This window comes from Stenella coeruleoalba (assembly GCF_951394435.1).
Source record: "Stenella coeruleoalba genome assembly, chromosome: 4".
In the NCBI taxonomy this organism is placed as follows: Eukaryota; Metazoa; Chordata; class Mammalia; order Artiodactyla; family Delphinidae; genus Stenella; species Stenella coeruleoalba.
The window spans coordinates 47,319,077-47,332,605 of NC_137149.1; the positions used below are offsets into that span (position 1 = coordinate 47,319,077).

At 38.7% G+C, this 13,529-nt stretch overlaps 1 protein-coding gene across 8 annotated transcripts in view; it reads right to left on the reverse strand.

Moving 5' to 3' along the window:
- Positions 1–13,529, reverse strand: part of KCNIP4 (potassium voltage-gated channel interacting protein 4) — a 628,148-nt gene that overhangs the window by 29,865 nt on the left and 584,754 nt on the right. For all 8 annotated transcript variants that reach the window (XM_079921091.1, XM_079921086.1, XM_079921088.1 and 5 more), the window contains one exon: positions 3,473–3,542. In XM_079921091.1, the coding sequence (XP_079777217.1) occupies positions 3,473–3,542 (70 nt within the window). The remainder of the gene's footprint in view (positions 1–3,472; positions 3,543–13,529) is intronic.

The following is a 13,529-nucleotide window of genomic DNA, read 5'->3' on the forward strand; positions in this document are numbered from 1 at the left end:
GTTCAGTCCAGCTGTGCTGACATCCAGAACTCCAAACAAGTCGTGCTTGGCAAACCATCTTGCTAAGAAGTAGAGAAAACTAAAGAGCCTGACACAGTACAAATTGCAGAAGGTTCTGGCAATAAGACAAAGAACCTCCCTGGAGGAAACTGTGAGACATTGTGATTTATGGACCCATCATTATTACGACTCATAATGAGAGACATCTGTTGCTTTCAGGCCATCAACCTAAATAAATGACTACACAGAAATGAGAGGATGGCCATAACATGGATTTGCCTGCCATCGGAGAATACATTCCTCCTTAGGACATTTTCCCTTTTCTAGCGGCACTGCAAGATACAATTTGCATGTGTGATATTAATTTTTAAAATTGCAAGTCATCATTTTTAAAAATATTTCATTTCCTTCAGTAATGCTGGCTGCTTTTAGATTTATGCATTCAATTAACAGGAATAATCAATGAATTTTTAAGAGTGCAAAAGTGATCTTTCCACAAATCCCTTTGGACTTTGTAACAAGAATCCCTTGCAAAGGATTGTGCTTAAGTAGATGTTCTCTAATGTTGAAATGTTATTTTTCAGATGAGGATAAAATTTTAATGTGAAGTTGTATCCAATTTGTAGCATGTAATAACTTTCATTTGAGATAATCAAAAAATAAAAGATTTCCATTTGTGCTAAGTGTTTTTTTTTTTTTTTTTTAATTTTTATTTATTTACTTATTTATTTTTGGCTCTGTTGTGTTTTCGTTGCTGTGTGCGGGCTTTCTCTAGTTGCGGCGAGCCGGGGCTACTCTTCCTCGCGGTGCGTGGGCTTCTCATTGCGGTGTCTTCTCTTGTTGCAGAGCACGGGCTCTAGAGCGCAGGCTCAGTAGTTGTGGTGCACGGGCTTAGCTGCTCTGCGGCATGTGGGATCTTCCCGGACCAGGGCTTGAACCCGTGTCCCCTGCATTGGCAGGCAGATTCTTAACCACTGCACCCTCCGTTTGTGCTAAGTGCTTTGATATTAATGCCTATCAATATATTGTCAGACACTTAGTTTATAGTAAACATCATTCTTTTAAAAAATTCCATGGTTTTTAATAATTTAGAAATATGTGTTAAACAAATGATATTCTAAATTCCTTATCAATTCAGACAAAGGATCCATTACAATCCTGGCATCAGACCCTATGACCAATACCTGTCTGTGGGCTGTTATTAATGAGATGGGGTTAGGGAAGTTGTCACCTATGATGTACCCAAATTCATGTAGTAGTGGGTCACCCTGTGTTTTCTCCGAATTCTAATTTAATTCTTTGAAAAGTCCATCATAAGTGAAACTTTCTAGTTTGATAATCCATGCCCAAAATTGAAATTTTCAATTTCAATTTCAACCTATTAAATATCTAAAGCCAAAAGTGAATCTAATTTTTGTATGAAATAATTAATATTTAAGTGTTGTATACATTCAAAGTTCCTTTTACAGATATTATCCCATGGTGAGGTGGATGTCATTCGTTCATCCATGCATTCACCCTGTTTTGCAGTGAGTATCTAGAGCAACTACTTGTCACTCACTGTTCCACGACCTGTGGACACAGCAGTGAGCAAAGCTGACAAAAACTTCTGTTCCCTTGGAGATGACATTCTAGTGGAAAAAGAGACAGTAAGCAACAACACAAACAAATGAAATATATATTATTAGATGCTCTTGAGAGCTAAAGAGAAACATAAAGAAAAGGCCTGGGGGATATGTAGGGTTGTCATTTAAGCCAGGGTGGCCAGAGGAAGCCTCACTGAGAAGGTGGCATTTGAATAAAAGCAGAGGCGGTGAGATATTGAGATGGATATTCGGGAGAAAAGAATTCCAGGCAGAGAGAATAAGGAGTGAATTCAAAGGCCCAGAGATAGGACTTCCCTGGTGGTCCAGTGGTAAGACTACAAGCTTCCACTGCAGGGTGTGTGGGTTCAATCCCTGGGTGGAGAACTAAGATTCCACATGCTGCACGGCCAAAAATAAAAAATAAAATAAAAAAACAAAGGCCCAGAGGCAGCAGCAGGACTGCTGTGCTGGAGGAAGGGCAAGAGGCCAGGACCTCTGGAATAAAGTGAGTGAAGGGGAGGGTCAGTGAAGGACGAGGCAGAGATAGAACAGGAGACGGTGACCTTGCCCTATGCTCTGAGTGGATGGAAGATTCTGTGCAGAGCAGTGAGACGACCTGGCTTACATTTCACCAGGATTACTCTGGCTCATGTTGAAAATACAGCATGGCTGGGGAGTGGAGAAGAGGGGTGGAATCAGGGAGACTTAGTTCAGAGACCACAGCAGTTATTTTGGCATCAGATGATGGTGGATCTTTTAAGTGGAATTGAAGTGAAAAGATGATGGCAAAGAAATGGATGAATTTCTCTGCACCTTAGTTTCCACATTCATTAGAAAGGGAGAACCATAACTCGGGTTGTTGGGAGGTGATGGGTAACACATGCCAAGGCCAGACACGTATCAGATACGTGATGAAAGGTGGCTACTTCAGCTCAGGCTCAATTTATCTGGATAGACTTTTTTTATTTCCTCCCTGTTGTTCAGCTTGTCTAACTGTGCCTACATTGTGCTTTTATAATACTATATTTTTAACCCCTATCCTCACATATATTTTTTTCTGTTGACATTGTTCATCTGCTACTCTAGACTCTAACATTCTTTGGGGCAGGTACCACATCTCACCCCTCTTACATCATCAGCACCTAATACACAGCTGGACACAGAGCAGGCTGCAGGACAAGTGTGAGCTGGGCATCCTGCTGAGTGATTGAAGGAGAGACTATAAGGTCCAGTGGCAAATATATCTCTCACTCGTCTCTAACAGGTATGTATTATCATTATGCGTTCCTTGTTCTCTTTCCAATTAAAATAATGTCTAGGGTGGTATTAATTTTCTTAGATGCAGGGGTAGGGGTGATAGTGGAGAGTTCCTGAAAGAGAGAGGAAGAGCAGAAAGAATATTAGATGAGGTTACAGAAAAATCTGGGTTCTAACCTAGATCTGCCACTTAGTGGATGTGTGACTCTGAGCAAAACATTTAGCTTCTCTAAGCCCTGGATTTCAGATCCGAAAATTGAGGATAATTCCATTTGTCCTAATTTTGAGAGTTGGGAGAATGAGACGTATAATGCATGTGAAAGCTTTGTGGCATATCCAGGACTCACCCATCATAGTTAGAAAGCACCGCGCCTTTGAGAGATGTGGTATCGAGCACACAGGAATACTGCTTGCATTAAGCTAAAGAGTGAACTCTAGGGTATTTGATAATCTGTAAGTAGCTCACTTTTATGATGTATTGAGAATCGTATGCACTGCATACTGTGTATTAATTCTCTGACATAAAGATGAAAAATGTAGAGTCATGCCATGAAAGATTAAACCAAACTCAAGATTGCAAGCATAATTCTAACTGAGAGTAGAATTCACTGGTCCACATTTGTACTTACCTCCCTGTGGAAAGAACTGCGAGTAAATCTCTTTGAAGGTGTCTTCGTTGACAACCCCGCTGGGGCATTCCTAGAGAAAGTGGTAGAGAGGCAATATGAGCAAAGTGTTCATAAAACTGATTTTGTGCCCATTTGAAATAGAACTGCCTACGTGCAAAGCTGCAGCAAGAAAGTTCCCCATCCACCCATTATCACAAAAAGAAAAAAAGCACACTATAAACTTCTCTTTGTTCCAGTTCTCACAGACTGAAAAAAAAGTTGCTGTTGTAAAAATCTTTGCCTAGTATCAGCATCAAAGCTGGTCTGACACATTAAAAAAACACACTGCTGTTTTTAAGAACATGTATGTATATTATCAACGAGGTAGGAAAACATTACTTCGTTTTTCATATATCAAGGACATTGCAAGATGCTTCTGATGTGGTCTTGGCTGGGTCTTGGTGCTGTATCCTCTGGAGATGTGCTGGACCCCCATGATCTTTAGTTCAATGAGAAAATGCTGTGCTCCCTTTGGGTATAAGGTGGCCCAACAAGTCTCAAACAGAAATAGTTACTAATTTCTGTTAACAGATTGTAGGACTGAATGATAACATTGTTAGTAATAAGTAACTCTGAGTAAGGCAGGACCTGAAGATCTGTTGAATTTCTGGAGAGGAAGGTTTGAAAAGAAACAGGCCTGAACATAATGAATTCCCACCTTTGTCCCATGGTTGGAGTTATTTAAGACTAAAGGATATTGACCTTGGGAACTCCACTAATGTTGGACTACTGACTTGGTGGGACCAAAGGGTAAAGGTACCCCTCTGAGATTGGGCATTTTCTGTAAAAGGAGCTGCAATCTAAAATGTTAGAAAAGATCTGCCTTGATGCCGAAATCAGGACTAAGTAAGTGGACTTGAGACTGAGGTAAGCGCGAAAACGCTTTCACTTTCTGGAGTTGCAAGAACAATCTGGTCAGGATTCTGAACTGGAGACACTCCTTGAGCAGTGGAGACTGACAATCACAAAATAATCCAACATCAAACCACATGTGGGACGTTAATCATACACTGAAAGTAGGGAAGTGATAAGTTCTATCCATTTCTTCTGAGTAGCTTCTTGTGAACAGGTGCATCTTACCTGAGCTCCCTTGCTTCAGTTCTCACAGGACCCCATTTCCCTGCCTTTAGACATGAATATTCTGTATACTTTAAATTTGACACTGTTACTGGGACCTTCAAAAATCATTTGTGGTCTTTAAAGCTTTTCTTAACTCTTAAAAATCATTGTCCCTTCATGAATAAACTTGATGTATTAATTTGATCTTTCTTTATTCTAATGAGCCAGTTATTCACAACTATAATGTGCTTCACATGAGGAATTTTCTGGTTTTTCCTTTGTTGGTTTGAAAGGTAGTACCTTTGATATATAAACACAGTTTCGAATAGTAGTTTCAATGTGAACTTGTGTTTATAGAGCTCGTCAATGTGGACTTTCCCCATTTGATCATTGTAATAAACCTATGACTTAGGAATCTCTATTCACTGAGGAAGAACTAGGCTATGTGGTAAAAGTTCCTTGTTACTCAGCTAGCCAGTGGGAGAGCTGGAATGTGAGCTTGGAACTTTCCAGATCATCACAAGGTTTTGAATGAAATAAGCCCTGTGGAAATAATGACCCCCAAGGACCTAAGAGGATTGGAGCAAAAAATGACAGCCAACAACAAATCAGGAAAAAAGCAAGCAAGCAAATTATGATGGTTAATTTTACATGTCGACTTGTCTGGGCCACAATGCCCAATTATTTGGTCAAACATTATTCTGGATCTTTCTATAGGGTGTTTTTGAATGAGATTTACATTTAAGTTGGTGGATTTTGAGTAAAAGAGATTACCCTCCATAATATGGGTGGGCCTCACCCAATCAGTTGAAGACCTAAATAGAACAAAATGCTAATCTCTCCAGAGCAAAAGGGAATTCTCCAGCACATTGCCTTGGGAGCTAATATGCAACATTGGTTCTTCTTGGTTCTACAGCAGACTGCCTTTGGACTTGAACTGCAATTCCTTCCTGAGTTCCTGAGTCTCCAGTCTGTCTCTCTCCTCCATCAGATTTTAAGTCTTCACAATCATGTGAGCCAATTGCTTAAAACAAATTACTTTCTGTATATATACACATCTATTGGTTTTTATTTCTCTGGCAAATCCTAACTAATACATAAGCAAATGAACAATCAACAGCTACAACTCCAAAAGGAAAGAAGATGGCATGTAGATAGCTCATCACTCAAAAGTTTTGACTAAATGACTCTGTCTAGTTGGCAGCAACAGAACCAATTTTAAAAGCAAATAAGCACTTTGTAGTTGGACCCTCTCATGCATGGAAATTGTGATTTATTGGCTATTTATCTCTGAGCCATCTGCTGGGGATAGGAAGGCGAGAACAAATAGATGGCTGTCTGCCATCAGGTGGTGAATTTGTGCAAGGTCAAAGCTGGAAACTTGCCTTGGAGTTCAAATGATTCTAGCCAGAGACAAAGATGGGAAATGAACGGACAGCTGCAGCCAGCAAACTTGTCAGCTGTCTCTAATCTCTAGATGTATTTGATAGATATATCTTATAATGTGAAATGAAATTCAGAAAGTGATGGTCTCATATGTCTGTTTTATGTTTAATCACATGTCTGTGTCAAACGAAATCCATTCTCTGCCAACTAAAAACTCCTGGTCAGGGACTTCCCTGGTGGTCCAGTGGTAAAGAATCTGCCTTCCAATATAGGGGACGTGGGTTTGACCCCTGGTTGGAGAACTAAGATCCCACATGCTGTGGAGCAACTAAGCCCACGTGCCACAACTACTGAGCTCTCGCACCTCAACTAAAGAGCCTGCATGCTACAACTACAGAGCCCATGTGCTCTGGAACCTGTGCACCACAACAAAGAGCCCGCGCACGCAATGAAAGATCCTGGATGCCACAACTAAGGCCCAACGCAGCCCTAAAAATAAATAAATAAAAATATTTTTTTAAAATTAAAAAGACAAAAATTTCTGGTCAAGTTTTAGGGTGGTAAGTCTCATCAAGTGGATCTGTCTTTATCCATCTTATATTTATTACATTAACTTACATCTTTAACCCATGCATACTGTATGTTTATTATTCTAAGAACTTTTCTGGGAAACAAGGCAGCAGCAATAAACAAGTTAAATGTTGTGCCATCATGGACCTACATCCAAATAGAACAAGAAAGGTCAGAAGCAACAGAAAAGAACACACAAAAATAACAGTCCATAGAATGGTGATCTTTTATTTATTCTAAAGAGTTCTTATGGGAAAGCAATTCATTTTACTACCTTCAGGTAAAAAAAAATTAATCTGATTTTTTAAGACTCTAGTGATTTACAAAATGGTATGAATGATCTATTCTCTAACTCTTCCCTCACCAGTTTTGTGAAGTCATTTCTGCACAAAAGAGGTATCTCTACCTCTCCATTAAGAATGAATTTGACGAGGCCCTGCGTACAGCTAAGTGTATACCATAAAAGATGTGGCTGTGTTAGGTTAACTCTTGCTGCTGTAACAAACATGCTCCCAAATATATAACTTAAATATATATAAATTTAAAAGAATGTAGTATATTTCTTGCTTATCCAACAGTCTTGGAGGGTGGGGAACAGATCAGAGTTCTTAAGGGACAGAGGCTAATGAAAGCTTGGCCATCGTCATGTGGCGTCTATGTGATCATTTAATCTGAAGGAGAAAAAGACATTGAAGAGTGAGTATTAAAGGTGTTTACGGACCAGGTCTTAAGGTGGTACATATCCTTTCCATTCTTATATTTTTAGTGAGAAATCACTTAATATGTCCACCCCAAACCACAAGAGAAGGCTCATGTGCCCAGGAAGAAGATAAGAAGACAAACTTGGTCAACTGTTAGCAGTGTCTGTCTCGGAGCCTTATTTGAAAATGCTCCAAATGTATGTGCTCTGAAATAGTTCTCCCACTGATGCTTTAATAGAACCATCATCATATCACTTAGCCATATAAATTCTTTTCATTTCCCCGGGGGTCATTTTTAAAGGATGACATTTTCAAATAAACAAGTGCAGTAAGGCCTAGATATCTAAGTATGAATTTGCTAATTAGGATTTCTTTACTCTAAGAGGAAGAACCCAAGAAGCAGTAGAATTCCCAGCTTTAGAGAGAGTGAGGAAAGCTTCACTCGTATATACTTTGAGAAGTTGCTATAACCTTCTATAAATTTTATGGTTTCTATATTATATTTTCTAATGACATTTCATCTGATTATTAGCAAGTGATCATTTCATGAATATATGTTGTCTATAGAAAAAAAACTAAAGATTACCCTTAATTATGCTACGGTAAAACTATTTTAGTCTTCTATCTAAGCATGTATTAATATGCTGTACAAATAAAATTAGAATAATGTAAGAATATAGTATTGCATCTTCTTTTTTCTTACTGTAACAAAATATCCTGAGCATTTTCCATGTCATCATTATTAATGGCTGCATAATAATGTGTCCATTGCACTTGTCATATTGTTGGATATTTAGGGGATTTCAGCATATTTTTGAACTACATAGGAATAACAATGTAGTTAACATTCTAGTGCATATATCTGTGATTGAGCCTGTGGTTCTCTCTTTACAACTAATCCCAGAAGGAGACTCACAAGACCAAAGGGCTTAAACTATGTTAGGCTCTTCATAATGCACAGTCACATTGATTTCCAGAAAGGCTGTACCCATATGTGCTACCACCACTTGTTTATGAGAAAGTTTCACATTGAGAGGGGCTGCTGACCAGAGTCACGTGGTAATTTGACACTCACCAAATCCCATGAACAAGCAACAGTAATTTGCTTTCCTCATGAATCTAATCATCATTCTGAAAATTATCAGAGGACATCAAGGCATTTGTCCAGATCCCTCCAGATGTGCAAGTTTTTCATGCAGACAAGGATGCTTTGATGGCAGGCTGCTGGACCACATCACCATAGCTGTTTAATGAAGGTACATTCAATGCCTTCTTACATACATCATCTCTTCTAACATTTTCACTAACCCTGAGGTGAGGAAAATGAAGCTTGCAGAGATTAAAATGAAGAAACCTGTTGGCATCACATTGTTTTCAGAGGCATACATGTGTTTATTCTTTGAACAAATAGTTATATAGTGCCTTCTGTGCATCGAGCACTGTTCTGGGCAACAAAGAAACAGAAGTGAATTTTTTTTTAATTTTATTTTTGCTTTTATGGAATTTAAAGATTAGTGGAATCAACCTCCCTGACTCCATTCATTGCGATGTTAGCCTTCTGGATTATCATCTTTTTCTCCATCAGGACTGAGAAAGTGGCCTTCTGGTGCACAACATGGTTTGCCTCCAAAGCCACCCATCATGGCTGTGTTGGAGAGAGCCATGTGCAAAAGGAAGACTTTTCAACCCAAACTGGGGATATTGATTAAGAAAAAAATTTTAAAAATTAAAAAAAAAATGTATCTGTTATGACCAGCAAGTCTCCTTTAGTGCTTCTTAAACCCTTTGCAATGATATGATCAGGATGCAATGAATGTGGAATGAGATTTTCTCAGCACGTTAACTGCCATACTTTTGTCAAGTGGTGAAGAGACGCTTGCCCTTTGGGGCCTTGTAGATGTGTTCTTCTCAGCTCCCTTAGGTAGGGTTATGAGAATGTGTCAAGATCAGTTGTAAATGTTCTATGATTACTTTGCTGCTACTAATATCAGTATTAATAAAAGAGATTTTTATAAGAATAATTAGCATCATGATGATGATGATGATAAGTTAATACATTGTGTTAAATGCTTTACATGGATTTTCTCATGTGAATGGACAGATGCTAGCATTACCTCCATTTTACATAAGCAAACTGTTAGGGAGAAACTACCCACGTTCTCATAATTAGAAAATGGCAGAGCCTAGTCTATTGATCACAGAGTCAGGAAACTTGAGTGTTTAAGCAACTTTAGAGATACAGGTTTCCCCTGCTCTCCAAAAGTAGAGTGCTCCTATGAAACCTTCTGTAAGCTGAAATGGCAGAAAACACAGAAGCAATTACCTAGGACACACCTTGCTAATGTGTGCAGAAAATAAGTTGAGATAAAGCAGAGATGCTCACAGACAGACAGTGGGATATTACTCAGTCATAAAAAGAAATGGAATTAAGTTATTTGTAGTGAGGTAAATGGACCTAGAGTCTGTCACACAGAGTCAAGTAAGTCAGAAAGAGAAAAACAAATACTGTATGCTAACACATATATATGGAATCGAAAAAAAAAATACTGATGAACCTAGTTGCAGGGCAGGAATAAAGAGGCAGACATAGAGAATGGACTTGAGGACATGGGGTGGGAGGGGGAAGCTGGGAAAAAGTGAGGGAAGCATCGACATATACACACTACTGAACGTAAAATAGTTGGCTGGTGGGAAGCAGCTGCATAGCACAAGGAGATCTGCTCCGTGCTTTGTAACGACCTAGAGGGGTGAGATAGGGAGTGAGAGGGAGACTCAAGACGGAGGGGATGTGGGGATATATGTATGCATATGGCTGATTTGCTTTGTTGTGCAACAAAAAATGACACAGTATTGTGAAGCAATTGTATTCCAATAAAGATCTATTTTTAAAAAACAACTATGGAGGCTCAATGCTGAGATGCAAAGTGTAGTTCTTCTTAGGGAAGGAGATTGGTGGTGTTCCTTTATGCTTGAGGTGTGCAGCCTCTATATCAGTTAGCTGCAAAATGAACGCTGAATGCTATTTTTACTTTTCTCCTTTTTATATAAAAGTGAAAAATCCTCTTCAGACTTCTTTTGATTAGGGAAAACAGGTACTAATACAGGTCTTTCATAAAGAGAACTTTTGAAAAGCGGGGAATACCTGTAATCCAGTCCAATGGCTTCATTTTAAAAACAAGGAGACTGAGGTTGAGGTTACAGGAATTGCCATAAACCACACGGTGGGCTGCTGAGCCTTACCTTGTGTCTGTGTTTCCTGATGTCTAGGCTGATGTGTGGACATTGCAAACACCCTCATGTCCATACAATAGCTGGTATCATTCTGCCAGGAAGCATTTAGAATAATTTAGTGAAATGCTTATGCTCCTGGGCTCTGGAGTGAAGCAGAAGGACTGCACTGAACCTCTGCTTAAAAGCTGCATAGCTTCAAATTGTTTCATCTAAGTCCTATTGTTCTCTGTAACACGGGGATAACTATTGACACCAGAGGTGTGTTATGAGAATTAGTAAGATAACGCATGTTATGTTATTATCTTAGTCCTCTTCTTTGTGCACCGTATTTGCTCATTAAATATGAGCTGTTAGTATAATGTTAATAATCTAGAATTTGGTAAGCAGAACTCCATGATACAGAGAGTCGCTGTAACCTCAACATGGCTATACCAAGGTTAAATGGTATTCATCAAAGCAGTTGAACCCAGTAGAGTACCGGTCTGATATAATGCAATGAGCCTATAAAACAGATATGAGTTATGCCTCCTCCTCTAGTTTTATAAATTGAATCTGCTCTCTCTAATATCATCAGAGTTTACCCTCAAAGGCAGGGGAATACTGCAGTTGTAAATGACAGCTGAGAAGAATAAAGGCTACCATACTGGAAATAAATGTCAGTAGAAACCCAGGAGACTTTTTATTCATTAATTTAAGGAAAAGTTTTCCCTACTAATGCTTAGATGAGTACATTAGAAATAAAGTAGTCCATGAAAAGTGTTGGGAATGGTGCTTTGAAGGGAGATCCACGTATGCATAGGAAATTGCTAAAGAAATTATTTTCTGAGGTGCATTGTGAGTTCCTATACTTTTACCTCTTAAGAAAGCCTTTCAGCATTTCCTCGAAAGTTGTCAGAACTCTGGTGGAATGCTCTAGAAATGGTTACAGTGATATGCTCTAGAAATGGTTACAGATGTATTTTCTTGCTAATATTTGTCCACTACTCCACTGGCTGAAATCTCCTCTTCCCATAAATGATTCTGTTCGGTGTATACCATCTCCTCAGGTTCAGAACAATTATTAAACATTTAGAGATACCTCTTCAGGAATCAAAAAAAAAAAAAGGAATTATGGTACAAAAATATCATGGAGAAAAAGTAAAAGTCCTTGTGAAATAAATAACTCCTTGGGAACCCTTTTATGATATCTAAAATGTCACATCTTTTAAGCATCTATGTTTTTCATCAACTCTCACACCTACTCCTGCTGCCAAGGAAGGCATACATGACAATGGTTGTGAGGTGCTTAAGTTGAAAACCTAAGGTTTCTACCCACAGAAATGTAATGACATCCATGTTTCATCCAGAGACTGTTTTTTCAGTTATTCTTTCTGACAAAGGAAGTAGACTGACATCTTTGATAAGTATCACAGCAGACTGTGGGCGGAACAAAAAGGGAACACAAAGACTGGACACTGGGCACTCAGACCAGAGAAGAAAACGAGGGAGACTCACATCGCTCCCCAGATAAGAAGAGCATCCATTCTTCTGGCAAAAATAGATGGCAGGTAAGTTGGCCATCTTAGAGGAAGTTACCTTCTTAAGCAGTACAATTGTTACAGACCACACTTAAAGCGAGCTGGGTACGAGTTCATAAGCAGAGACCAGAAAGCATCTTGGACACTTAGAAGAACATGCAGCAATAACCCATGAGATACACCGAAAGGGAACCTGATGAATTGGACAAGACAAGAAGAGGATTTCAGGTGTGTGTCTTTAGGGTTTTTTATCAACAAATTCTTCCTGCTTCCAAACCCATGGGAAGATTGTGTTTCATGGGTCCTTAATGGTTTGCTGGAACCATGTGTCAAACTGTCCAATGAAGGGGAAGTAAAAGTGACACTGTAATATTGTGATTTATAATAAGAAATATATGTTTGGTCTGAGTCCCCATTTCTAGCACAGAGCTCCTAAAACCATGAGAGAGATAAAGTTATCTCTTGTTATGTTGATGAGGTGACTTTTGGACCCCACTCAAGGATGGGGGCTGGTTGCCAGAGGAGCCAAGCAAGTGATTAGAGTGTTGGAACTTTCAGTCCCACCCCCTGACCTCCAGGAAGGGGAAAGGGTCTGGAGATTGAATTCAATCACCAATGGCTAATGATTTAATCAACCATGTTTCTGCCATGAAACCTCCCAAACCCCCAAAGGACAAGTTCAGAGAGTTTCGGGGTTTGTGAACACATTGAGAGTTGGGGAGAGTGGCATGCTCGAAGACATATTTGAAATTCATCTGAGAACTCAACTGTTTATGTAATATATGTATATATTTGCTTATACTTAAGTGAATTTAATCATAAGCTATTAAGTTCTTATTTTGAGTATGAATCCAACTGTTTATTAATTACTTACTACTTTACAAAGTCATAACTTAAAACTACTTTCAAACTACCACATGGACTCCATCTAATTATTATAGTAAAGATTCTGGTGTCTGGAGTGCCCCCAGATCAGATAAAAGGTCTCTTTATGGGAGGATGCTTAAACAAGTTGTATTTTTGTCTGACTGTGTTTTGTGCTACAGATGTATCATAATTGTTTGTATATATTTAACATTTGAGAAAGTGGCTTTTATTTTCTTAGTTTTCAAGATGTGAACATATCAAGCTGAGTTATAGTATAATTATTTCATAGGCAAGACAACTTTTTATCCTTTGAGATTTTAAAAAATATTTCCCATTACTTAGTTGATTAAATTGTGAAAACAAAACACCCCACCACCTCCAGCAAGGATGACTTTCGAAAGGTAGATGAAGTGAATTCACTGATACAATAAAGATGATGGATGGAGACTTTCATTCTCAGAGACGTATCATTGGGAAGCATGACTGTCTTCACATATTATTCCACCCTGTTTAATATGTAATCCAATTGGAAAAGCATAGATTCTTTTAAATTAAATTTCCATTCTCCACTTCCCTCGTTTGAAACTGGGGCTGCTCTGGAAAGTCACTCTCCTAGTAGCATGACAATTTAAAGATGACTTGGTATTCTACAGTTGGAGGAGAATTTTCAAAATTTACATGGTGCAA